Raw genomic sequence first — 27747 nt, 5'->3', positions numbered from 1 at the left:
ATAGACCTATTTTGTTATAACAACCCTTGAAATTATAGGAAAGAAAAGGTCAGAAAGGCAAGTGAGCTTCAACTTCTGGGGTAATAATCATAGAGGAATGTGTTCTCTACCTGGCACTGAAGTCCCAAGAGCGACGAATACCACGGCAGTCACAGAATCCTTCAAGCCGATGGTGCAGCCGAAGTGGGAAGCCAGGTCTCCTATGAAAGCTGTCAGCAAGCCGATCATGAGGATGGAGACAATGAAGCACGCCCAGCCATTCCAGTATTCTGTAGGGGGGACGAAGGCAAAGAGCACCTTCCAGAACACAGTCAGAAAGTGCATCACGTAATCAAAACAGGAGGGCAGCTTCTCCTCTCCACATTCGTCATCGTCATCATCTTCCCCTAGAGAGAAAAGAATGGAGCACATTTCATCAACCACGCTGTGGGGTTTCCTCTCTCTCAACCCCTCCTTCCTAGGCCCTCATCCCTCCCCTGAGTGCCGTGGAGGCCATCAGAGGTGGGGGAAGCTTAGTGTCTTCCAAAGCCAATCATCATTAAGCAATTAAGGCATTGACATACTCCCTGGTGCATGGGCCAGTGGCACAAACTTTAACACTCATCAGGTTTCCAGTTCTATTACACCAGTGAGATTTGTCAGCTCAGAGAAATGGCTTTCTTCCAAATGGCTGGAAAGCCCTGTGCTAGGCTCAAAAAGGAGACCCACTTGAAGAAAGGTAACTGGGTAGAGTTCCTCTACCAAGGTTCTTTTCTTCAGGTTGGGAGGTCAACTTTGGGGGATTTATGGTGATAAAATCAGCCACAGGACTCTATAGAGGAATCAAACAGGGCCCTCAGTCATGCCTCTGGGCCCTGCACATTTCTCCAGCTTCATCTCCTGCAGCTATTTCAAACTCAAACTTCATCCTAGCCAAGTGAAATTATTTACATTGAAAAAAAAGTACCATCTCCTACTTTTGTCCTTTAGAACAAGATGTACTTGGCATACCCCCCTTAGCTTTCCCCACTCACCTCCTCTTTTATTTTATTTTTTTTTAAAGATTTATTTTTATTTATTTATACAAGCACTGGGTACAGTTAGAAGCGCAGGAGAGTGAGAGAATTCACCAGAGCCAGAGCGGGGAGCAGAGCAGGCAGAAGGACCGAAGCACACTGCTGAGGGGAGCAGCGGGCGGCAGGAGAGGTCTGCGCGCCATGTGGGACCCTCCTCCGGTGGCCGGGGAGCAGCCAGGGATCGAACCAGTGCTGCAGAGGCTGCGGGCAGCTTCACAACCCAGCGCTCAACTGCTGCACTACCGGCGAGGCCCTCACCTCCTCTTTTAAACCTTCTCTGACTCTCCCCCGCCGTGCCTTTCAGTCAGTGCTGGGAACCCCTCCTCAGAGCTTCCATAACCCTAGAGTAGTGGTTCTTAAAGTGTGGTTCTTGGACCAGCACTATCAGCATTACCAGGTGAGTTGTTAGAAATGCAAATTCCTGGTCCCACTGAATCAGAAACTAAAGGAGTGGGTGGCAGTGTACAGCAATCTCTGTTTGAACAAGCCCTGCAGTAATTTGAGACTCAGTCTCAAGATTTGCTTGTTCACCCTCCTCTTCTTCAGTTGCCTATGAGCCCTTCAAAGGGAGGAATTTGTTCGTTTTTGTGTCCCTAGTATTTACTTCCATCTCCAGCACGTGGAAAAGCTGGGGAAATGCTTGTAAGTCCGGATGAATACAGGTATGAATCTCTACTAACTTTAAAGACTTAATTCCATAACATATGCACATATATCACAATTTTCAAATTACATCATACTATCAAAGCACAAAGAAATGCACAAAACTTACTATTTAAAGGAACCAGAAAATCATCGTTTTCTAAAACAGAGACTTCATCTGTAATGCTGTAGTGCCAGCAACCACAGGGCAGTTTCTCTATCAGTTCAGGCAGAGGGAGGGTCCCAGGGTCCTTGGTGGTTTTTCCACGCTTTAGAGCTTTCTATGCCACCAATTGTTATGGGGCAACCAGACACAGGGAGGGCAGGGGAGCCAGGAGCCTGGCAAATGTCCCAGCCCCTAGCGAAAATTTTGAGCTTTCTCTAGGCTCTCACTGGCGTTCCCTCGTGGGCTCCTCTCGTGGCAGCTCTGCCGTAGCTGTCTGAGTGATGCTGCCCTTTTATCCCCTCCCTCCTAGGCACAGGTGTGCACACTTGCACACACGCACACAACACCCATGCTCAGGTGTCCATAATCAGGTACATGTGCCCTACACCCAGCAACTTCTATGTTAACAAGATCAAAGCTGCAGGTGATAGCCATAGAGGCCAATGGAATAAAAGCCAGATCATCTTAATTTACCCTACAAACATGATAATAATTCCCACTCACATTATTATTTTTTTTTTGCGTAGAAGACCTGGGGTACAGGCCAGAGGTGCAGGGAGTGAGAGTATCCACCAGAGACAGAGTAGGGAGCAGAATAGGCAGATCCACTAAAATACACTGCAGAGAGGAGCAGCAGGTGAGCGAGGAGAGGTGTGCTGTGCCATATGTGGGTTAGCTCCCTGGCCAGGGATCCAAATCAAGCTTTATTGGTGATAGGGCTGAGATTTAAGCCCTAGGCCACCAGGAAGGCCCTCCACTCACATATTTTAAAATTGGGTATTGAATGTCAATTGAATTCTTCAATTGAATTCTTCTTTAAGTTGTGGCAAGTATATATTCATATGTTTTATGGAAAAACTTCTTGAGGACTTTGCATACCACCCCCAGCTCCCAAACATATTCACCAGAGATCTGCTTTCCTTTAACTAGTACAGCTGGTAGAAGGAAAGGTTGGCAAGGTTCCTGTTGACTGTGTGAGCTGATGTTGCAGGTGCATAGCAAATGCCTGTGCCCTTCATGAGACACTCTGTGGTGAGGCCATCTGGTGCAGCTCACAATTGGGAAAGCCCTCTTCGAGAGCAGCTTTGAGGGAAAAGTGCCACTCGTGAAACATGAAAAGAGGGATGTCTGGATTTTTCACCTATCATCTTATAGGAAGAAAAAGGAGGCAAATGCCCACTCCGGTGAACACATGATCAGAATTCCTATGTAGATAAGCTTTGGGTCTCTGTGAAGAAAGCAGCCTCATCTCTCAGGCACTGGAGGATCTCCAGCTATCTGCTGAGAGGAAGCTCCTGGAAGATGAATGGAATCATCTTTGGGGACTAAGTGGGGAACATGAATCAGGTTAGCTGACTGAACAGGGTGGACCCACTGGAGTGGAAAGTACTGCCAACCAGATCAACACAATTAAACGAGGAGGCCAGTAGACTGAGGGGCTCTAATGCCTTGGTAGCCTACATAAGCAAAGCAAAATCCAAGCCACAGTCAATTCCTGTAAACACACTTGTACCTGAGAAAACAAAATTTAAGAACAGCCAAGCTCAGCTACCTCAACTTTCCCAAATAAGGTAACTGCTTAAGCTAGAGGAAATCGGATCACTCCCTTGTTTCACTTCCATGTCTAGTATGTAAAAGCCTTTTCCTTAGCTCCTACAGCGGGGCTCCTCACCACTTTTGGTTTGGCACTGCCCAAACGGAATTCATGTTTGCTCAAATAAACTCGAAAATTTTAATGTATACCTCAGTTTATATATTTACCAACCCCTTCCTATAGTGCTCATGCTGTCTGGTTATTATGTATTTCCATATAAATGTCTTCTGTTTGAAAGAAGATGATTTAAATAAAGGTCCATGTTTGGGGCTGAATTGTGTCTCCTCCAAATTCAGAAATAGGGCCTTTAAGGAGAGAATTAAGTGAAAATGACTGTGGGGGGGCGGGCAATTCAATCTGACTGGTATCCTTATCAGGAGAGTAAATTGGGAGCCAGGGAGAGAGACCAGGGTTGTGTGCACATAGAGGAAAGGCCTGTGAGCTGAGAGGTGGTGAGGAAGCAGTCCTTCCTTCTCCCAAGTCAAGGGAAGAGCCCTCAGGAGAAACCAATTTTATAAACATCTTGATGACTTCTGTGCTCCAGACTGTAAGAAAATAGATTTCTATTATTCAAGGTCCCCAGTGTGTGGCATTTTGTTATGGCGGCCCTAGCAAAGGCACACTGGGCCCCTGGGACACTCCCACGCCACATCATTGAGATGAGGAACAACCGCTCAGTGTTTCTATTAGCAGTTCTGTGCTCGTTACATTATTCATTTCTTCTCTTTTTCTTCTTTCACTTTCTCCCATTTCGTTTGAACCTTCCACTTTCGCTCCAGGTAGAACTCACTCATGACAAAAACTACAATTGCCAGGTGGACATTTTGTAATTTCAAAATAAGCTATATGATTAAAAGTTTGGAAGTCACTGAATTCTAATCAATCAGTCACACAAAGCACACAAAGACAAATTATTCTGCCTCCAACTCTACAAAATTACTTAATTTGGGGTGTCGAAGCCTCATATTGTGAAGATGAATAAGAAAACAAATAATGAATCTTTTCAGGAGAAATGACACTTATGAATTGAGAGCAGATATTATATTTGTCTTCAAGATAGAAGTACTAACACCTTTTCCATGAGAGCTGTGCAGGGGGAATAATTCGATCATCTCTGCAAAGTGTTTGAGGGTATTTCAAGATAATTATTATCATGGTAGTTATAATTATTTTCCTCTCCTTAGGATTGTCACGTGTTTCCCATTCACTATTTAATTGCCTAGTCAACATACGGGGTCCTCAGGTTAGATTCTAGAATTTTGAAGTCAAAACTTAACTTTGCCCTCTAGAATTAACTTCATGATCTATAAGTGTGTGGCTCAAAATGTGTGTGTGTGTGTGTGTGTGTGTGTGAATGATAGAGGAAAGGGAGAAAAGATTTCCTTCTGTTGGTTCCCAAATTTTATAGATCTTAATGCCTACATCCAGAATAGAGGTCCATCTGATTGAAAGATGAGGTTTTCAGTACTTTTTTCAGAGACCACACTACTCTGTATATTTCCATTTCCAACTCAGATATTATTTAAATATTCAGATGACCACTGACTGCCATGCTTGATGCATAATTACCCAGTCTTGGAGAAAAACAAAGAAATATTATATTCATCTATCACCATCTGGACTATACTTAAGTCTGTTCCTTGCAAATAGCAGTGGAACATTAAAAACAACATAACACCTGGGAACATCTTTTATGTGAATGAAAAGGAGATAGTAATCTGCCGGTTCTGTATACTTTCCAGCTCAGGGTTACCGGATGCTACATAATTCCACCAAGTCCTTCCTCTGTAGGCAAAGAAACTGGCAGGCTGGAGGGTTTCCCCTTATAGGATGCCAAGTGAAGTATACTCTTATCTCAGAATCCTTTTCAGCTTTATGGATTGCACTAATGGAAAGATAAACGATTTGATTAATCCCTCCCATGGCCTTTTAAATGCTTTCCTTGATATATGTTAGACTTCCTAAATATAACTGCAAAATAGCCAAATCATTAAAACCACAGAGAGTGGAGACCATCATGGCTTCAACTGTTGATATTAGTACTGGTGCTAATTCTGTTCTAGAACAGGAGAACAAGGGTGTCAGCAGCACTAATGACCACGAAAACAAGCCCCTGGCCTTGGCAGCTGCAGACACTGCAGCATCTAAAGTAAGCCAGGTGCTACTTTATATCTCTTTAAAGGTGTTCAGGGTTTGTCCTCAGGGAGAGCTTTGAAAACCAGGAAAAGAGGTGGTTGGGGTGTTGTGGGCATTTAGGCCAGAAGACTTACATTAATTTCTGGTTCTGATGACTTCTTTGGGGTAAGACACTTGACTTTTCTGAGCTTCCGTTCCTATCTGTCAAATGAGTCTTCTAACTCATGTCAGTGTCGTGATGAGGACTGGAAGAAGAAATGTCCAAGTCCTTTGTGAAACTGCCACATTCTATCACTGTTACTTGTCAGAAGGCAGGCAGTAAATCAATAAGACCTGAGTATCCTGAATTCGCAGAATCTACATTCTGTTTGAACCATTATCACCATAGTTTTCAGGAGCTGTTTGATTTTAAGAAAGGAACAGAGGGATAGAACATGCTGGTGTGTCTACTAAGTGACAGGTACTGAGTTAAATTTTTTTTTCACATTCCTGATCTTATTTAATCCTGCAAAAACACAGCAAGGTATACATTATTAATCCCACTGTACAGATGAAGAACCTGGAGCTCAGAGAATTAAGGTGACTTTCTGAAATGATCATAGTTAAGTGGCTGAGTTGGGATTTGATCTAACAGCTCGGGTAACATGTTACTACACATGATGTCTTTCTTGTTGAAGGGAGCTGAGGTTAGCATCTGTTACATATTGATTCAGTTTGAATTTGAGAATTCTTCTAATGACTAGTGCTATATTTATCACAACTGTTGCCTTTTTTAGGAGTATGAAAACACTGATCCACCATCAATAACGTTTAGGTTCTATTTTTTGAGATGTGGTTTATTTTTTAGACCTGATATATTTTTGGCAGAGTCAGCCATATGCTCTTTTTCAAGCCCCTGGGGACCAACCAAGTAGAGGAAAAAAGATAATAAAGCAAAGAGAGAGCATGATGGTTGTGAGCATTTTGGAATTTCTACTTCAGAGTGTAGAGAGTTCTTATTTTCATTTCTAGTTGAAAAAGGTCAACCTCCCAGTTCTGAATCAAAAATCAAACACCCTGATTTGCATGTAGCTCTCCACTCTAGAATTTGGGAAACTGGCCTAAATGATCACAAGTCTACAATGGAAGCAGTCTGGGGAATTGTAGGGTAAGGAAAAAGGTATCAAGCTTTTCTGCCCTCCCACCATTAGGATTAATGATAGATCTTTGTGGTCCTGAATGCATGCCTGAGAGCGGGCACCTGGAGTAGGGTGAGGGCATATGTAGATGGGATTCACCTGGGCTAAGGCTGGGCTTTTAAGGGGGGCGCAGCGGAGTGCAGTGTGGTGCAGAGGATGGAGGAGTGCAGTGGATTGGACCAAGAAGTGCGGTGGAGAGTGGCAGAGCACGACGGAGTACAGCAACGATGAACAGCGAAGAGCATGAAGACAACATGGCTGCTAGAACCGGTAAAGAACCTACCGGTATGGGTTGGTTGCGTTATAGGAATGTAAACTGCTGTTAATCTGAGGAAGAGTTTGACTTTTAAAACCTTCTAGGCATTCATTTATGTGTAATTAGTCCTTTTTTTTTTTTTTTTTAGCTTTGCAAGAGCATCCTCCAGCTATGAGGATAATGAGAATGAGGATGGCAGGATGGTAGATGGTAGTGATATGGCCATTCACACTGCCATGCATGTGATCTTCCTGAGCCCAGCAATTATCACTCAGAAGCCCTGTGTAATATACAAATCATTCAATGTGAAGTTACATCACTACGGTGGTTTTCTACATTCTGCACACATTGTTTTGAGTATAATTTCCTTCTAAAATTTTATTCCTTTATTTTTCCAAGTGGGGTTGATTCAATTGTATTCTAGTTTCTGAGCACAAAGATTTGATGCCTTCAAACAAATTAATGATCTAGTTTGACTGATTAGGTTTCTCCTCCATAGATCTCACCTTTTTTTTTTAATTTGTAACCCAATACGTGGTAATCAAGTACTGCTCTTCAGTTCTACTGTAATTTCCATTTCTCTTTGCTTTCAAAGGTTCTGACAGAATCAAAAATGTTTAAAATGAAGGAAAACATAGCAATCAGCTAATTTATCCTTTTTTACTTAAAAAAAAAGAACTAAGAACTGTGATTCAGTTGATGAATTTTTGTTCTTTGTAATCTTGGTATTCTCTCTCTCTTATGCAAGAGTTTGTTTTAAACCTAGTGGCTTTTATTGTTTTGCTCACACAGTAATCTGTAACCTTTTCTCTGTTTCCTCTTTGTCATACTTATATCTTAATTCTAGTGAAAAAATGCTTATCCATTTCTTTCCACCCTTAACAACAGTTTCTATATGCCACTAAATTCAGTAACCTAAAGATTCACTTCCAAAGAATTTACCTCTTATTCTGGATTTTGGAGAGCTGCTATAAACATTTTTCTATAATCTAAAGGTTGGGAAGTACTTTCACATTCGCTGATGCAAAGTGGAAGATGTTAGCATTTTCCCTTCCCAGTATATTGCAAGATAATTCCTTATCACAAGAGATCTCAAAACAAAACTTATTCAAATTTCTAGATCTATGAGTTGCCAAAGCACAGAGAAAAATATACAGGCATTTGTTCCTATCTGAGACATGGGTATTAGAAAACTCTTGGACTTAAAGCACTAGGAGGGTTTTAGAAGCTTGCCAAGGCTAACTCCGTTTAACAAGAAAATTTTTTTAAAGGTCTCTCTGCCAAATGGTCACCACTGCCACACTTGAAGCTATTAGAGAGTTCATGATCTCACAAAGTTTTAGAAGCTCTGACTGTCATTGGGACTGTGAGTTCCCATTTACTTGTCTGGGTCCCACCCCTCAAGCCATATGGAGTAAATCCAGTCTCACTCCACCTGACATTCCTCCAGGCATTTGCAACTGGCTGCTCTCTCTCACCCTAGTCCTTGCACCAAGATCCTTGGTCAGGATAGTCACTCTCCTCTGGGCACTCTCTGGCTAGCCAGGTCCTTCATTGTCAGAATAGGGTGTGTGGAGCTAAATGCAACTCCAAGAGGCACTCAGAGTAACTACCCTGGGAAAGGTCTTTCTCCTTTCTCATTCTGGACAAAATCACTTTCACTTATGTACACACTAGACATTTGATAGCCACATCACACACGGTCACACACACAGTTTACTCACACAAATAAATCAACAGCAACAACTCACTGTCTTAAGATTACCTCTAGGTTGTCTTCCATTTCTCACACTAACATACATGATTTTCAGTAGTAAAACTGTATGATTTTTCATCAATCCTTATTATACTCTTTGAGTGAAGTGGTCACTGTCTTTTTAGCCCATGTAAAACTTTGTCAGTCGGCAACTTGTACCTTGATATCATACATTGAAGAAATTTCCCCCTTGAAACCTTCTTCAAAATGTGTTTGGATCATGAAAAATCTGCTTTGGTATGGGTAGTTGTCCTTGGGGCATATGTGAGCCCTAATGTTGGTCTCCGGTTGTACTGTCCTAGCCCCATGCTACCAAAAGCCTGACAGCCAGCTGGTGATATATAGAGAGGTTCTTCACCATGTAGCAAGGCTTGAATTAGTGAGGAGACTCAATACTTGGAGCCTACTGTGCCTGGGCTCCTACATGGGTAGTAAAATGTAGTTTAATCCTAGAGACTTGTCTTTAGCTTTCATTCTACCTCCCTGGATAAAGGCACTGGATAGCAACACCACTGTGCATGAAATAGGAGTCCATGATTGCTATATATTTCCAAATTGGACTGCTGACTTGTTCTTAGGTGGAGAGGACACCTGTGTAGGTCTTCTTAATCTCTACTTCCAAATTAGAGGCAGTGATGGAAGCACTCTGCCCCACAGGACCAGTGCCAGTTTCAGCCCATACCTGGGGGATTAGGACAGGTGACCCACGACAATATTGGAAGGGACGTGAGGATACACACTCTCAGTGAAGACCTTTCAGCCCTATCTGGAACAAATGAACCTATGGGTGAAATTTTCCACAAAGAACAGAATGCTTCCCAGCTTAGGTCATTATGGAATTGGTAAGGATGGTTAATACAGTTCAAGAAGAATCTAATTTAAAAGAAATATTTCTCAGCAAATATAGCCACTGCAACAACAAACAGATCCAGTGAGGAGTTCTAGCTCCATGAAAATTAGATAATTAGCAAAGCAAAACAGTTTAAATGTGACTGCTTAGCCTCTCTTCTAAGAATTCTATATGGACAGAGTGTTCCTAAATGATTAGAGTTTGATATAATTGGTTGTGTGTGTTTTTGCTCTGTAATTTGTTTTCTGCAAAATAACTCCATGTCATGCTAAGAATCTTGAAATCTCTATATTAGTTATTGGTTATAAGATGAACAGAATTCTAGAATCCTGTAATAGAAACACCTTCCCTGCAGGCTTGAGCACCTAACAAAATAAGCCTTCAACAAGTAGCATAGACACTAAGCTAGTGTGGATGATCTAGTTATGGTGGGTAGTGTAGGGGCACACAAGTTCTAAGACTGGCTTGCGGCCTCTGATCACACTTTGTAAATATCAGCAGCTGTCTGAATTAGCCTGCTAGAGTGTGGGAAGCCGAGCCTTGGAGGAACTGTTTGGGCAGCAACAGCCCTGTCATTTTTCAACAAACAAATCAATATTATGTTCTAGGAAAATGTTGAAATTCAAATACAAAGTAGATAGGTACAAAGACTGCCTGCATGCAGAGAGGTATAAGATTCTCTTAAGATGCTTCTGTGATTAAGCTGTGAATTCAAATTCACTTTCCAAGGGCTGACCTTTATGCACATTGGGTAAACACATACCTCCCACTTAATCATCATCTCGGCAATCTGATAAAATGGTCTTATTTTTCTCCATTTTAAAATGAAACCAACACTCATTTTGAGATTTAAAAATCTTATTACTTCAGAGCAATTACATGACCCATTGTTTCTAGGAAAAAAAAAATCTCTGTAATTTGTCCATCAAAAATCCATTTGGATAAAATCTAAGCTCATCTGGCATGGCTTTTATGAAAAAGTATAATTAGGAAATAACTATGCTCCTTAAAATAACACTTTGCATATAATATCATGTATAAAATAGTGATACTCTTTCCGAGACCAATGGTTCTACTCTGTCTTCTTTCTAAAGTCTGGTTTTCTTATGAACTTCAGGAAAATCCTTGACTAGTGGTTTATTGGTCCCTCTGAGGAGGGACCTATGAACTGAGATCTGACGGTGAGAATGTATAGGTGTGCAGGGCTTCAGTTTATTGGAGGAGGTCCTTTCCAATATGGCTGCTTTCCTGGCTTTAGGAGCAACTAAAGTGTCTTTGTTCTGCTCACGTTCTGATCTTTGATTGGATTGTGAGTTGATTTGCCAGCAAAGTGGTGCTGAAAGTTCAGTATCTGAGATTCTAATCATGGCCTCCACTTGCACGACACAGAATGATTGCAATTACTCAGGGCCCCCCACATCTGCTTGTCCCTCTTTCCTTTTCTCTGGTATGATTTTCAATGAGATCTCAGTAAATAAAGTTCACAGTCAACAAAGAGACTTCCATCACTTACATGTTCTTGGGCACCTCACAGATTCACTGTGGTAATTCTCTATAACTTTGTCTTTGATGCTTTTGGAAAGATAAATGAAATTTTTAAGAGAAGCCATATGCTTACATGTAGTGAAGTCCATTTTGGATGTCAGGATTAGCGCATTAGTGGAATTCAGAGGGAGCATGTTCATTTTCTTACTACTCGTGAAGACTTTTTTTTTTTTGAGTGTAGGATGGCTGAGGTGGATGTTGATAATCAAGTTTGTTTCTCTGTCATTGCTTTTTAATTTCTCATAAGTAATGATGCTGCATTGAGGTGTTATGGTATTTTTCTTTATATAAACCATTGAAAAAAATATCTTTCTCTCTCATCAATAAGTCATTACTTGTATTCATTATTTGATTAAGGCATAGTGCCAATCCTATTAAGTTTATAGATTTGAACTCTAAGAATATTTCAGGTGACTATTTTGTAACACAAGCCTAGGCTAAACCTAACCCAATATCTCTCATAAATCTTCAAAGGGAATGGACTAGTTTCCTCAGTGAATAGTTATTAATAATTTATGTGTTCTAGGCATTGCAAAGACAGACAGACAAGACCCCTGAGGGCTTCATTTCTGGCAATAAGAAAATTTCAGATCGTGATATGGGCTATAAAGACAAAGAAGTCAGGTAACATGATAGTGATGGGGCTGCTTGGGAAATCCCTCTGAGGAGGGACTTATGAACTAAGATCTGACGGTAAGAATGTATGGGTGTGAGGAAAGCCACCCCTGCCAGGAATCGCCTTGTACACAAACTCTGCAGCAAGAGAAAGCGTGAAGAATAGAAATAAGCCTATACCTGTGGGCATTATTAGATTCTGGGAGGCACAGGTGAGACAAGACAGAAAGAAGACTGACTTTGGAATCAGAACTGGTGGCCAGGTATGAAGCCCAACTTCTGTCTCCCTGTCTCATGAAAGGGGCCATGAATACCTACTGCACAGGTGGGTTCACGTGATCACAAAGCCACTGTTCACCCATGGAGATGCCATGCACGCATTCAGTGCCACAGGGCCACTAAGTTGTTGGCCCAGCAATTTCAGTCTTTGCTTCCCATGATCATGTCACAGGAGGCCAGAGTTCTTTAGGTAACACCAGGCACAAGATAAGGGCAAATGCTTTGCTTCCACTAAGGCCAACTCCAGAAGAAAATGTGAGCACAGCTGCACACTGTATTGAGAACCTTGTATTCTAAAGCAGTTTCTGTGTGATGTGGGGTAAAACACTCTCCCTCTCTGATCTCCATTTCCTGTTTATCAAAGTAAGGAGCAGTTAGAATAACGAATCAGTAAGCAACTTTTCAGGTCCATGCCAGGATGCTGGCCTGAAATGCTCTACCAGGATTCAAGACAACACCCAAGGCGGACACTATGAACTGCTGGCGAGCCAGGAAAGAGGCACAGGTGGGGTGTGTGTGTGTGTTGACCCTGTCGGTTCAGTCAAGTGACTTGATGGCAGATGTCAGAATGACAAGGTCTTTATCAAGAAGGCAGGCTGTGAACACAAAAATTAATGCTGCAAGTCACTTTTATGAGGCTCCTCTGTGTGTGGGGGGGTGGGAGGGTAGGGAGTGTTTTCTCCTCCTTTTACCTCTTTGGATTATGCTGAAATGTTTTCCTCCACTGAATACTGTGTACAAAGGCTCCTGCCTGAGGCTGAAAAGCCCCCCCATGCCTTGTGCACTGATTTGTAAGCAACAACTAAAACTGTATTCACATAGCAGCAGCTGATGCCAACAAAAGAACTACTGGATCCAGTGATGGCGCATTGTTTGCAAAGTGGAGCTGCTGCTTCTCCAGACAAAAGCCGCATTAGAGACGTGACTTCAGGCTTACAAGTAAGAGCGCTGAATCATTCTGGAACCCTTCAACACAGCGTTTTCCTCAAGATTTTGTAATAAGCAATTTATGAGAAAAACAGCCCAACCAGCCAATATTCTTTTCAGACATATCAGCTAAAAGAACATCCAGGGGCCAGAAAATAATTGCTTGTTTCTCCTGCCCTCGTGGACACCATCCCCTGTGGAGATGACCTCCCTCACTCCAAAATTGGGCTTGAATCTACCTGATTCAACATTTTGACAAATTAAAGTTGATATATATTCATTCTAGATTTGTTTTGCCTACCTATCAATATGGCCCTAGAATATCTCCCATAAATAACTTTCTCTCTGGTACTGTCATTCTCTTTCTTACTCATGCTCCTTGTTTTCCTTCTATCTCAGTTAGGATCATGATTATCAGCTAAATAACAGTAAAAATTCACTGAGAAAATTGACAGAAAGTGCCATTTTAATTATAGATTTGCATATTCAATTTGCACATGCAAAAATAAATATGTTTTATGTGTACAAATATGGGCATATATGTATTTGCGTGACCTATGGCTATGCATTTACTCTTGTGAATTACACGTGCCTGGAACTCTTTTATAACGTGGTCATGCTGTGTGTATATCCATTTACATAGAGTTTTGTTTCTAGATCTGACATGGTGGTATGATGGAGTGGAAACAGGCTTTCAAATCAGTTACCTGTGGGCTGGAAAACATTGATTCATATCTAAATTCATTTATCCTTTACTCAAGAATAATCAATGCCAAACACTGTCTAGATATTAAAGAAATAGTGGTAAACAGGACATACATGCTGTTGCTTAACAAAAGGAATTTTAATTTTGATTATTTCTACTTCTGAGAGGATTTCAGAAGATTGGTACCTATTAATAGAGTATAAGATAATTCAAGGTAAAATAGGACAAAAATATCTGAATTAAGCAGATGCTCTCAGAACTGAGCTGAGTGAACTTTGAGCACTTGGGCAAATAATAATTGACTAAACTTAAGGTCAAAGCAAATAGGAAAGCACTGAATTATATTGCTAAGATTTTCTAATTACAGAGATGATAAACATTAATTTGCTGGAAAAACAAAACATCTTTAAGCTAAAAGAGGTTTTCTTTAAATGTAGTAAGTGACATCATAAATAACAACTAACTCTAAGGAAAGATAACAGAATATTTTTCAATTACATTAAAGGTAAAAATTAGAATTCTATCTAAATCATAATACAGTGAGAGTAGTTTTCAAAGGGGCTCTGATAATAAGTTAAAGAAGCTTTACTTTCTGGTATTTAATTCAAAGTGAGGGAGAGCAGCTACTGAATTTATCTAATGTGACCATTAGACAGTGTGTCTTAGGCATTAGATGTCTTAAATTAGCTTTGGCCAAGTCAGTATAATTACCCAATTTATCTAACATGTACTCTGAGGCAGATATTTTATCTTGATTAAAGTCAGAGGCTTGAATTTCAAATATCAGTACCAAGGAAAGCAAGTTGACATTTATGACTGAAAATTAAGGGTCCTTTAGAGAACAATTTCATATTTCTGTGTTCCAAACACATCTATTCCAAATCCCTAATTTTTCAGGTGAGGTTAGATCTATATAACTAGTTGGGAGCTCTTCGACCATTTGAACACAAGACTCCAGAGAAGCCAAAAATTTCAATATGTAATTTTTACATTAAATGACTTATCATTCATATTATATGCACTCTGTACAACAAAATGTGAATTTTGGCTATTACTGGAAAAAGGAACAAAAGTTAAGTTGGATGACAGCTGTGTTTCTTACATCTCCTGTTAGAAATTAAAATAATTGATACTCCTATTAGTTCAAGCATGCCAGTGACTCAAAGCATGCAAAACATACTTGAATAACCAATAATACCACAGGGGAACACCACGAGCTTGGAAAAAAATGGGCATTGACTCCATTTTGTTTCAGAAGACCTGACTTAATTTCTAGCAGCAGATATAAATATAATTCCAAAATCACAAAAAGAATTGGAAGTCCTAGTCCCTGTAAGTTTCTCATGATGGGATTAAAGGCCTCAGAGTGGCTAAACCTGTTCACTTTTCATGACTAATATTTTTTCTGATGCTTCTGTACTTCAGTCTAAAAACTTACAGAGCGATTCCCAAATATGTAACTGAGAGTAACTAACCATGTGTAACTGAGAGTAAAAGGCTTATTACCTTCATCCCCTTTGTCTTGCATTAACTCATCTGAAAAGGAGCCATTTAAGACATGAATTAAAGTTGTAGGAAAGACAACTAGGGTCACACTACAAGCTTACCAGCTTTGGACTCACAAAGATGGGATTTCATATTCTAGTTAGCCATTTACCAGCTGTGACCTTAACTAAATAAGTTATATATCCACTCTGGACCACTGGATTCTCAACAGTAAACTGCTTAAATGGGACTTTCATGTGACCCAGGGTTAACATATTAAGTAATGAGAGTGTCTCCTCGGTAAAGATGTTCAATAATAGAGGAGATGCTAGAAAGATTTTTGCTTAGACCAGATTGCTAGCAATCCTTTGAAACTTATTTGAGGTACCATTTTTATTATTTATTATTTAGGACTTACAGATTGGATCAAACTTTAGGTTGACAGTATTTTCAAGTGAATTATCCCAAGCACCACTGAGTTGACAGCTTTTCTATTAAATAATTCAATTTAATTGAGAGCATTCATTACTCCATACAGTATGAACTACTGATGGCAGAGCAAGCCCTGAACTGAACTGGTCTCCATGTTGCCTCAGCAGGCTCAGAAGCCCTTGCATTCCACTTTGTTTAGCTGAAGTAGGGTCACTGATGGGATCTACTGTGAAATGAGGTGAGTGTGGCCAGACCAGCTGCAACTGCTGATCTGGCCTCTTTTTCAGTGCCTGCCCTTCTAGAGGATTCCATGGCATTTCTAGAGGATTCTAGAGGATTCCATGGCATTTCTGCGCTCCAGCTAAGGAGCAGGAAGAAAACAAGGCACTTTTGAATCACCATCTCAGTTTGTTGGAGGCTACAGTTTGAAGAAAATCTTCTCACTCCTCTCCTTTTGGGAGAATAGAAGGTGACTGTAATCTGTCTTTGTACCAAATGTTTAATGTAGGCAAGCCTGGTAGGCGGGCAGGCTGTGCGTCCCTACTGCTGACACCCAGGCACACTGGCACGGCTCTCAGTCTGTAGTGCTGGGTGGGATCTTAGAGTTCACCCCTCCAGCCCACTCATTCCACTGATGGTTACACTCAAATTCAGAAAGTTAGGTACTTGGCCAAGCTTTTTTTTTCTTTGCCACTTTTGAAGGGTCCTTCATTATGTGAGTATTGATACTACATCAGATATGTATCCAGGATCTATGTAAAAGTGAAAAATTTCAGAAAAATCCTTAGTGCTGGATACTTAAAATGATCAAGTAAAAAGGAGGGCAATGGTTGAATTTTTTTGAAAGCAAATCACAGATTATTAGGTAAGGAAAGTCTATGTATTCACGTAGGAAGTTCAGCATCTTCTCTAAAGAACTACAAATGAGGTTTTAGGGGAATTAAATATGAAGGGAAGAAAACCTTTCAGACTTCAAATTGCAACTGAATTACCCAAATAGCTAGATTTATGTCCTATAAGGTGCATGTCCTTGTGTGTATGATTTGTGTCTCTGTGTGTACACATGTGCTTGTACGTGTCTCTGCTCATGTGTTTGTGCAAACCCATGTATATATGTGTATAGGTGCATGTATGTATCTGGTGTGTCCTCAGGCCCAAGGCAATGCAAGGAGATCCACTCTTCACACTGGAGAGAACCCTGGCTTGTTTGTAGCTGGTACTATCGGTGCCAGTTTTGCTTCTTGAGCAAGTTACATCGCTTTTCTGACAGTTTTCTCAGCTATGAAGTGGCACATGTACTTGCACAAAACCAGTGTTTTAGTCACTTAGTCATTTTAGTAATTAAATTGAATACTGCATTTTATACAAGATTTGGATATATTTTACTGTGAAATCTTCAAGATGATTTGCCCCCCAAACAACCAATTATGATACCCAAATATATAGACAGGCCTTGTGAAATACATGTATTACTTGGATTTATCTTGACAGCAACTCCATCTACATTTGCCATAGGAGATAACTGAGATTTTGAAATGAAGTAGTCTGCCGAGTGACCCAGGGATTTTTGGAGATCTGGGACACAAACCAAAATCTGTCTCCAAAGCAGAGCTGGCTATGGCTCTCCCCTTTACCTTGCCATGGCCAAGGACTGGTGTGAACAACAGCAGTGTGGATGTGATGGACTTGACATTGATATCTTGGTTCTCATTACCCAATCAGTGCTTGCCCTCTTCTCTGACACCCCCACCAGTACACAATTTCTTAAAGTAAACCCTCCATTCTGCCTAAGTGGAGACACTAGGGGAATGAGGCATGGGGTGCATTCAAACTGGGCATGCAGCGAGTGTTAGCTTCACTTAGAGGTACCTCTGCCTGGCACATCTGAAAAGCAATGATGGTATTGGACTTGCCTTGGAAGTTTCTGACAGCCATGTAACAGCTGCATGTTACTGCTCCTGATATTCTACCCAGGAAGCAATAGAAGGAGACCTGCTGGAAACTAACTGCTTAATCCCTACTTAATCTCCAGAGTCTCATAAGTCCTTTAACCCTTCAAACACTGAACTTTAAGAACTTGGTTCACAGAAACATTATGGTCATGGGAACCTGAGTACTGGGCTATGAAATAAATTCATAGAAGGGAAAAGACTGCCAGGGGATAAGCTCAAAACTAGCTTAAATATCAGTGAGAAACAAGCAAAATCATATTTACAAAATAATTATTTTTGCTTAGAAAGATATATAGATTCAATTTTGCACAGAAAATTGCATAGGAAAAAATATCCCAGTAGGGCTATTTGAAAGCAATTTAATATTTTTAATAAGCCAAAACTTTCTGATTCTCAACTACTTAACCATAAAATCTTAAAATCCAATGAAAGTCTGTTTTCAATAAATGCCACTTTACAATTTTTTTGTCCATTTAGCACCCTAAGAATACTAGAATTATTTAGACACTTAAATTTAATCATAATGACAAATATTGAGCCTTCTAACTGTCCGTCATGTGATTTAGTGCCTATAAAATATAGGTTTGGTTTTCTAATATTTTGTCTCAAAATTGTAAATAAGGCCAATTTACCCCGCAGCCTGCAAATTTCCAAGCAATTTTCTCTTATTTCCAAGCAGTCATTTGGAAACACAAAACATAATAGATCTCATGACAACTAAGAACACCAGAGGATTTGAGTTTCGTTCATTTACAGTTCTCTGATGGATGGGCGCAGGTGTTAGCACCACAGCAAGCACTGGAACCCTGGCACCAGGAGTGACAAGCTGGTGTCACTCAATGAGACAAGGCGGGGAGCAGCTTCCCTCACTTTGAACTTTCTCAGAAGGGCAATGGACAGCACATTGGATTACTATTTGGTAGATCAGGGCTTTGAGCTGCATGCCAAGGCCATGCTGCTGCCTGGCTGAGACTCAATTATTCCTGTTTAAGGTAGGGATGATCATAATACTTACCTCCTGGGGTTTTGAGCAGAATGAATTCAGCATAGTTTAGGAAATTGTTTGCAAACCCAAACCTGCCTGTTTAAGGAAGAATTAGTATTTTTATAGTTGTTTCTCTGTAGCCTAAGCTACCCAGATGCATATAGCTTTAACCCACTCACAGCACAATCTCCCAGTTTAAAGTTACCCTTTTTCATTGCCATGAGCTGTCATAAAATGCTTGTCTCTGAGAGTTACAAAAATGAATGAATGAAACAACTCAAAGTCACTCCACTTCTAGAAAAGCAAATGTGGCATAAATGTGCTTTCTGATGGAATCTTCTAGACCATCATCTATGGCAGTCCCTACACATACTTCTTGTTCCCTCTGCAGCTTTGCTGTTCTCCAGGGTAATCTCACTATCATACATACACACCGTTTATTTGACTTGTTTGTCTAATTGTCTCCTCCCATAGAATATAAGCTCCAATAAGACAGGGGTATTTGTCTGTTTCATTCACTATGGTAGCCCTTGAACCAACAACGATTGTCACGTACAAAAATGAATGAATGATGTTCAGTATGTGCCCAGGATACAAAATGCTCATGTATTCACAGTCAAAGGAAACTTGGAGACTATTAGGAATGGTTCATTAAGGCTTATGTTGCTTTTAATGTTTCAATTCGACATGTCAAAGCCCATAAACCAATTTGGTTATGCTTAATGTTTACTACTCTTAGGTCTTGTTAACAGTTTCCAATTCAAAGCCATCTTTGTCCTTTCAATTTTTTCTCTAGGAAGAGGGAACATAGCCTCAGATACTGTTCTTATATTTATAGAAAAATACAGCCCCAGTGCGCAATGCTATAGACTGAATATTCACACCCTGGCCTCCAACTCCTACCCCTCAGTGTGATATTTGGAGGTGTGGCTCTTGTAAGATGATGGGAAATGAGCAGAGTCCTCATGATTGTCAGTGTCATTAAAAAAGAGACCCTGGGGAGGTCCCTTAACCCTTCCCCCATGTGAAGACACAAGGAGAAGACAGCTGTCTGTGAACCAAAAGAGGACTCGCACTAGACACCAAGTGCATTCACCTTGGCCTTCTAGGCTCTAGGACTGTGAAAAATAAGTGTCTGTTGTTTATAAGCTTCTCAGTTTGTGGTATTTTGTTATAGCAGCCCAAATGGACAAAGACAGGGAATCTCCTCCTCTCTGTTAGAAATTACGTATAAATTTCAAATCTACTCTTCTAAGCAATTACCCACCAATTAATGCTCATAAATTCCTACTGTATACTCAGTTGCAAGAAACCAAAGTGTGATTATAAACAGCACTAATAATAAACAGGCACTTTTTTTTTTAAACCACCCTCTGTTCCCACAGCACTTGGGAGATCTGTCAAATTATTCTGTGGCAGATTGGAAAGAGGGGGTTGTGTTAGAAGTCATGGCCCAACTGCTAGTGACGCTGTTTCCATATTTTACAGTTTGGGAATCACTATTTAGGAAACTCTAGCTTTGTTCATTAGCTGCAACAGTAGACAGGAGCCTACGGAGATCTTTAAAGAGAAAGAGACACCATAGAGGGAGCAGAAGAACAGGGAAAAACAATCCCAGGAGACTGTTGCTTTCATGAATCTCTGAGAAGGACTTACTTCTATTTTTATATGACCAGAGTATAAAGAGATGAGGACGAGGCTGGACAGTGCAGGAAAGGGCCACTTCTTTCTATATTTAATTCCCTCAGAAACTGAGGGTATTAAAACATTTGATTTTGTATGATTTTCCTAAATAAGGCTCTACACTTTGCTCAGACAGGAAGAAACAGAATGTGATTCTATTTCCACTTCTAGAGCCAATGCAGACACTTATTTGCTAGACATTGTTGAAGAGAGTGTAAAATGATGCAGATGGCAGTGGTGAGGTGTCTTAATATCCTTTTCCACCGATGATTTTGCTGCTTTCTTCCTGTCCATGGCTTGGCCACTCTGCCTAGCTTTAAGGGAATTTTCTAGATAAAGTCTCATGATTGGCAATCAGGAATTTAGAGACACAAAATTCTTTTCATTTATCTTGTCTGTTTCCAGTATGAAAAATGCAACATCCAAAGAATGTCATGTTTGAAGACATTTGCTTCATCTAGGACATCTGAGTCTCCAAAATGTGCATAAAGGCTAAAAAAAAATTTATTTATCTGTTAATTTTCTCATGGAAGTCCTCTGGTGCTATGATATAGACCAAGTGGTCACAGCAGGAAAATCTCACATGGGCCATTGTCATTTCTAACATGTGAGAAAGGCACTCACCAGCGCTGACGGTGATAGCTTCAATAAACTGTTCTCTCCAGCTGTTCGTCCCAACCACAAGGGCTAGGTTTGTCTTCTTAATAAGTTTGTCCACAGTACTCTAGAAAGGTTGAAAAGAAAAAAAGATAATAACTGCTGGGTTGGTTAAGGCTTGGTGAAATCTAAGACCTCGCTGATTTTTAAACCCCAGAGTTATATAAAGGGTAGCAGATGTTAGGCTCAGAACAACAGTACTGACATCAAACACTGTTATGATTATGCAAACAAGCATAGTCTTTACTTGGAAACATGCTGAAATGGAAACTTCTTCATAGAAATACAAGCCTCCTTCACTGCCCAATGGCCAATGAAGAGTGGATGTTGCAGATGTTGCAGAAGCCTATCCATTCCCCTTGAATGCTTTATGAACTTTCCTCTTTACTGGCTTCATCTATCATGTGCTGTCTGCAACCAAATTAATACATGCCCTGCTCAGCATTGTGTATCTGTGAATAACTAGATGTGGCAGGTAGATGATGAAATGAAAAACTATTATTATTGTATTTTTGTTTGTCAAGGAAATGCAACCAGAGAGAAGAGTCTCAGGATTGCTGCTGTGTGATCATCAGTAAGTGGATTTTTCTTTGGATTCTGATTTTGTCAGCCTGGTGGCTGTGAGAGAATTCACTCTCACTGGTGCAAAGGAAAGACAAGATGCCAAAAGGAAATCAATTCATATGGCTTAGGGCATGTCGTAATTTACCTTGCACTGAATGTCCTCCTGCTTTGCTAGCCCTGACTCTCTTGCTTTTCTTTAGACCTTTTTTTAAGCACTTGGGTTGGTACAATCAGTGCTCTCTAGCTTTGTAAATGTCAGTTAATGTAACAAGAGGAGCAGCCAAGCGTTCACAAGAAAACTAAGTAAGCAGAAGCACCCAAAGCACTACCACAGATCATAGCAACTACAGGGAAGAGGGTCACTCCTAGGACATGAGGCTGCTCTCTCCAGGGAAACTACCACAGTAACTAGTCTACCAAACATCCACACTTACTGTCAGGGCATCCTCGAATTCCCACTAATTGCAAAGAGGCAGAAAACACGTATTATTTGTCTTAAGTCAAAATCTGTATATATGTTTAATGCAGTGTACCTGAGTTGACTATGGTTTGGGAGAGAGAGCGGGCACATTATCAGCTAGCTAGGAGTAAGGAAAATGTGACCTGAAGCTCCTGTACACAAGGCCAGGGCTAACTCAGACCTTCAAGATTGTCAGTTCCCTAAGTCATTTGAACTGACTTGAAACACTAAGGTGATGATGAACACAAAAGGGCCCAGCTCTAACTGGCCTACTCTGTAATTTAAATATCATTCTTGGATAGATTGTTTGTCCTTTGGGCAGTGACCTTTCAGCATCTAGCCTCATGTGTAAAACAACTGGAGTCTCTGAGAATAGCTGTAACCGTCACTGTGCTCGGCTACCTGAATGAGCATGAGCGTTGGTCCTCTCCACTCAGCCACAATTCCTCAAGCACCCTGAGTGTCTTGGTTGATGTCAATTCAAAGTTCTATGTAGGGTGTCACAAGAAATGTCCTTGAACTTGCCTAACTGCAATGGAAACTTGGGGCAGGCCTCTGTGAAGGAGCCAATGATCCCATCACTGGGTGAGTGGAACAGATAAAGCTCTAACAGTGAACACAGACTAAAGAACAAAGTTTTAAGATAAACTAAACTAGACTTCATATATGTAAAACCCAGGATAGTTGTAAACTTCGTCTGTGGAGACTATAGATGGATAACCTGGCTTCTTCTAGGACTTAATTTACGTCTGTGTCTTTCCTTGACCTATGAGAAGAGGGGCATGAATCAAGAGTAATTTGAAGTTCAGACACCTGAACTTGGACATTGTCATTTATATTTACCTGGAGGTTCCTAAAATGCCAGTGATCAGCTCTTCACTGTTCTACACTTGTGACTGTGACAGCCTCAACCTCAGCAGTGCGTGCTAGTCAAGTCAAGTCCTCTCACTTGTAAATGAGAACTCCGTGGGCAAAGTGGAGAGGGACATAGCAAGGTGTCGGCCAGATTTGGAGCCCTAATGTAATTCTGAGAAATGTGAACAGCTTTTGAGATAGCTATGGTCTGTGAAAAGAAATTTCTAAAATAATATGATACCACAATGGATACTTGAGGGCCCTTCAGAAACTTGCTCTCAAGGGGTGCCTTGGTGTTAACAGTTATTGTACTGATAACTCAGGAGATGAGAGAAAACAGTCTATTAAAGTTATACTAGGAAGATTAGTAGCCCCAACAACTAGAGACTTGGGGGAGCTTCAAAGACTCAGGTAACGAGTGATTACCAGAGGGAGTGTTGGACTTGAGAAAACTTTCACTACCTGGAAGTCTGTGCCAAGCCTGACCCAATCCAGTGCTCCTACAGGGAAGTACTACAGTCACACTTCCTAGTCAGGTGTGCATGGGAGGGGAAGGTTGAGGGTTTTCCCATAAGGGAGAGAATGCACAATTCCCCATGAGGAAGTGTACTCTAGATATGCCAAGATGTATGATCTCTGCCCCAGCAAGTAGCTCTGTTTGCACATGAAAGAGGGTGCATGGGGGACAGTGAGTTGGGCATCCCTGGTCAGATTGGTTCTTAGGAATGCATAGTCTGAGATTTCTGGAATCACGGGGAACCCCTGCATGCACCAGTCATGTGCATGTACCCAGCCAGGTTCCAGATCAAACAACGGTGGCTCTGATACTAGGATATACCTAGAAATCTCTGATCCTAGTGCTCCTCTGGGTTCTTTCTTTCTCTGGGAATGAGTGAAAGGAACAGTTAACAGGTTTATTCATGGTCATCTGTGGGGAAAGTTTAATTGCATTTTTATCTTTAAAAAATGCTACTTAATTGCCAAGACATTTTTCTTTCTACCTGTCTCCTATCAGCCACCTTAATTTGTAAATGAAATTAAAAGAAACATAATTAATGGCTCAACTAAAGGAAAGAGGTCATGACTAAGTGAAGTTCAGATAAAACACCAAGGCTTCTAACTTGGTGTGGTTTGATTCTCCCTTTTGGGGAGACTCTCCTTCTGGTTTTTCAGACAAGAGCAGATTCTGCTTTTGAAAAATAAATGGGGAGAATAATGCTGTGCTCCGGGTTTCTCTGGAAAGCCAGAAAAAGGATATTCCTTTTCATACCCCACTGCAGAACTAAGATGTGGCTCCAATGGGGGCTTCAATAATGGTAGTCTTATGTGGGTGAGGATGAACATAAGGGAGGTGGGGTTGGGGCAGAGGGAGTAGTCATGGCTGGGTAGGAATTTTCACCTCCAAGTCCTCAGCTTGCCCTAAGACCCATGTGTTTTTTTTTTTTTTTTTTTTTTTTTTTTTGTGGGACCCTCGCTGGTGGCCGGGGAACAAACCAGCGCTGCAGAGGCTGCAGGCGGCCTCACAGGCCAGAGCTCAACCGCTGCGCCACCAGGGGAGGCCCAAGACCCATGTGTTTAACTTCTGAAAAACAGCTTTCCTCATCTAGAGAACTGGGGTTCTAATTTTTTCAGCTCAATTACAAACTCTCTGGTTAGAATCACAATACCTCCAGTGTGTGGACAGTGTTACAATGTGCCAGGATCTGAAGGGGAGGATTAAGGAGAAATGAGAGCTTGTCAATGGCTGTTGTGTAGGGAGAGCTGATCAGCCCCTTCCCAAACAAAAGCCTCCTAATTTTCAGCAGCGTGAATGTTTTGCTTCTAACAGATTTATTAGCTTTTTTTTCAGTAGAGCCTGGTTTCTTCCACACATAATCTCTTAGAATCTACTCTGGCTTCTTCCTTGCTATCCCCTGAAAGTCCTCCCTTTGGGGCAACTTTGACCCCATGCTGAGATGATACTATTTATTTCACAGGAACTCTTGGTTCTCATACTAGCTCTCTAATTCCAATCCTGCTCTGAAGGCCTCTCAGTAAATGAGCTAGTTCCTGAAATTACATCTGTCTCTCTTTCCAGATGGACTTACAGCATGAGCCAACACTGTGAATGGTCTTGGTTCCAAGAGGGGCCTGGCCTCTACAGTGGCCAGTGCTGGGCAGCGTACCTTGAACTCGTAAGATTCTTCAATGATCACTTCCAGCTTGGTGTGTTCTCCCAGAATAGGGCGCCCCATTTCTGCAATGCGCCTCTCTTCTTCTTCTTTGCTGGTCAGTGGCTGCTTATCATCACATTCCTCTGTAAAAGGGAAGGGCAAGAAAGTGAGCCCTATACCCAATGTTATTTGGAAATCTCTGGGTCCTGCTACAAGAAAGCCCAAAAGGAAAGAATCCCTAATAACCTACTTACTACAAGTCCCTTGGTGAGAACGTAGAGCTGGAGGGAGAATCAGAGAGACACTTGGGTGTCAGGTAGCACATTGCTGTGACATCAAGTGATTAGAAAGTTTCACAACCTAAGCATATGTCAAAGTGAAGCTCAGGAAAAGTCACTTAGGGTGCTATCACCGGAAACACACTGCCTGCACATTGTCTATATTGAGGGAACCACCCAGCTATCCCGGTGGCCTGGCTCAGCTGCCTATTTGGATGCATTCCTTCGACATGTGACCAAAAGGAAATACAATGAAAAGTGCTAGGGTGACCTCAGGGACAGGAATCTGACTTCCCCTTCCCCACTTTCTAGAGGAAAAAGAGAATGCCTCCAGGCCAAAGGTGGTGAAAGAAATTCTGATCTTAGTTTCTCCCTTGCCAAGAGGCCCTGCTGCAAGAAGCAAACATCCATTCCTGTTTGAGTAAGATGTCTGGGATCCAGTGCTTCCTCTTTCTGGGGCAGAGCTGAGATATGTTAGGAAGACCTTGACCACGTTAATCCCACGGTAAACAGGGAGGGTGAGGGCAAGGCCTTTGGGGAATGAGTACTACTCACCACGGGAACATGATTATTTCCAGAACCATGGAGCTTACACTCCAGCAGAGGCTAGTGGGTGCTGAGAAAATGTTAATGGACTTGCGAGTTCATTAATGAGGGGAAGCTCACAGTTGGCTCCTCTCTGCAAGAAGGTCACTAGGATAAACCCCAGACTGAAAAGGCCAAGCACATATGAAGGCCAAATATTGTTTCTGTAATAACCCAGCCCCTTTGGCCTCCAGGCACAGGATGCTGGAACAAGACAGCCCACTTCCCCTTGGAGTCAAACTGAACGAAAGTTATCTCCAAAAAGGTAGTCTGTGATATACAAACACCTCAATCCCGTGCCCTTGCTTCTAGGACCTTCCCGAAAACTGCCTGCAGTAGGAGTCTGTTGACTGAGGAAATATGAGACTTTCAGCTTAGACTTCTTGCTTTTTGCATTTAGGCATTAATTTCTACAAGAGTCCATACCTCCATCCCCTCCAAAGATACACAGTGTTGCTCTGCTAAGGGATGCTGTTGTGGTGGCTCCATTTTATGCTCTAGCAAATGCTGGAGAGAACTGGTTCCTGGACCAGATTACCATGAGAGTAGGGAGCAAAGAGGCTAAGGGGCACTGGCAGCACTTTTTTTATATCAAGTATCAAAATCAACTGAAAGCAAATGCTGAGTGTAGTATACCAATGCATTGTTTAGCACGTCTTCTATAGCGTCTTCCTAAAAGGATATTTCAGAATCTTCTTGTCTTCTCACCATAATTACAGGGCACCAAAAAAAAATTAGATGAAGAATAAAAATAAGTGATTTTGGACTGGTGAGAAACTGCTGAATGGCTAGCAGATAATTGTAAAATGGCAGTATTCTTTTGACAGGCTTGGGAAGTAATGACTGAAGGTTCTGATTGAGATCCCCAAGATTTGCCCTAGTCAAGGGGGTTGGCCACGACATGTGAATTCCAATTTACTCAGTGCTCAAACCAATCATATCTTCTCATTGCTTTCTGATCTCGAGGCCAAGACAATGTTATTGGTAATTTTCATGATAGCAGGTTATATCAGTGCCTTTTGTCCAAAGCCTTGGCTGAACATGGCTGTCTTAGAGATGTCTATCAAATAAGAATTATTTTTTCAGAAGAAGAAATATTACAAGTTGGATTTTTATTTGAATTGCAAAGTCATTGGGAGAGAATATTTATTATGGTTCCTTTTTCTGTAGTTTGCTTTTAAATGGTAAGTTTTTAATGGGATTCGAAGTAATTTTGGTAGAAGGAGAAATTACAAAAGAAAGGTGATGGGGTGGCAATGTTTAATGTTGCATTTCACGGAATGAAATGATTTGGAACATGGTATTAAATAAACGGACATGGGAGTAAATGAAATTGAGTCACAGTGTGTGAAAGGTTATTCCCTTTCAGCCATCCTTCAGTCCTTCTGATCAAGAAGAACTGCTTGGTTTGCCGCTGTTTTTCCCTATAACTTGTTCTACCAGTTTAAGAAAGTTTTTACATTGTTTAAGAAAGAGAAAATAGTTCTCAGCCATAGAATACTTGACAGTATCTAGAAAGAATTGAATAACATATTTTCTCATTCTAAAATGTTTTTATCTTATTTTCTATTTAGACTGTATGATACTAGTCTTACATTTGGTTAATGACAAACTTTTCTTAAAAAGCAAATCTAGTGATATAAACACATGAGTAAAAACAATTTCTAAAAGTTGACTTGAAATAAATAATAGTTCATATGCAGCCAAAGTAAATATTGTAAAGGAAGCAAGGAGGAGACTAAAATTTAGGAAACAGTCTTAACAGAGTTCATAAGAACCTAAAGTTCTTATGAAGTGATAAAAACTTATGAAGTGATAAAAACATTGTTTTTATCACTTCTTATATTTTTGTGCCAAACTTGATTTGAATTTAAGTTCATACTTTTATCCCATTGTTTACCCATCTGGAAAAACTTTCCTACTTTTATTTAGCTAAACACTACTTACCTTTCA

At 40.9% G+C, this 27747-nt stretch overlaps 1 protein-coding gene across 14 annotated transcripts in view; it reads right to left on the bottom strand.

Moving 5' to 3' along the window:
- The window catches only part of SLC8A1 (solute carrier family 8 member A1), a 664135-nt gene that overhangs the window by 42373 nt on the left and 594015 nt on the right, over positions 1-27747 (bottom strand). For all 14 annotated transcript variants that reach the window (XM_054701171.1, XM_054701172.1, XM_054701177.1 and 11 more), the window contains 3 exons: positions 24944-25074; positions 20867-20966; positions 111-386 (listed from right to left, as the gene is read on the bottom strand). In XM_054701171.1, the coding sequence (XP_054557146.1) occupies positions 111-386; positions 20867-20966; positions 24944-25074 (507 nt within the window). The remainder of the gene's footprint in view (positions 1-110; positions 387-20866; positions 20967-24943; positions 25075-27747) is intronic.

This window comes from Talpa occidentalis, unplaced genomic scaffold, assembly GCF_014898055.3.
Source record: "Talpa occidentalis isolate TD23 unplaced genomic scaffold, MPIMG_talOcc4v2.1 talOcc4.5, whole genome shotgun sequence".
NCBI classification, from domain to species: Eukaryota; Metazoa; Chordata; class Mammalia; order Eulipotyphla; family Talpidae; genus Talpa; species Talpa occidentalis.
This window is presented reverse-complemented; position numbering and strand designations above follow the sequence as displayed.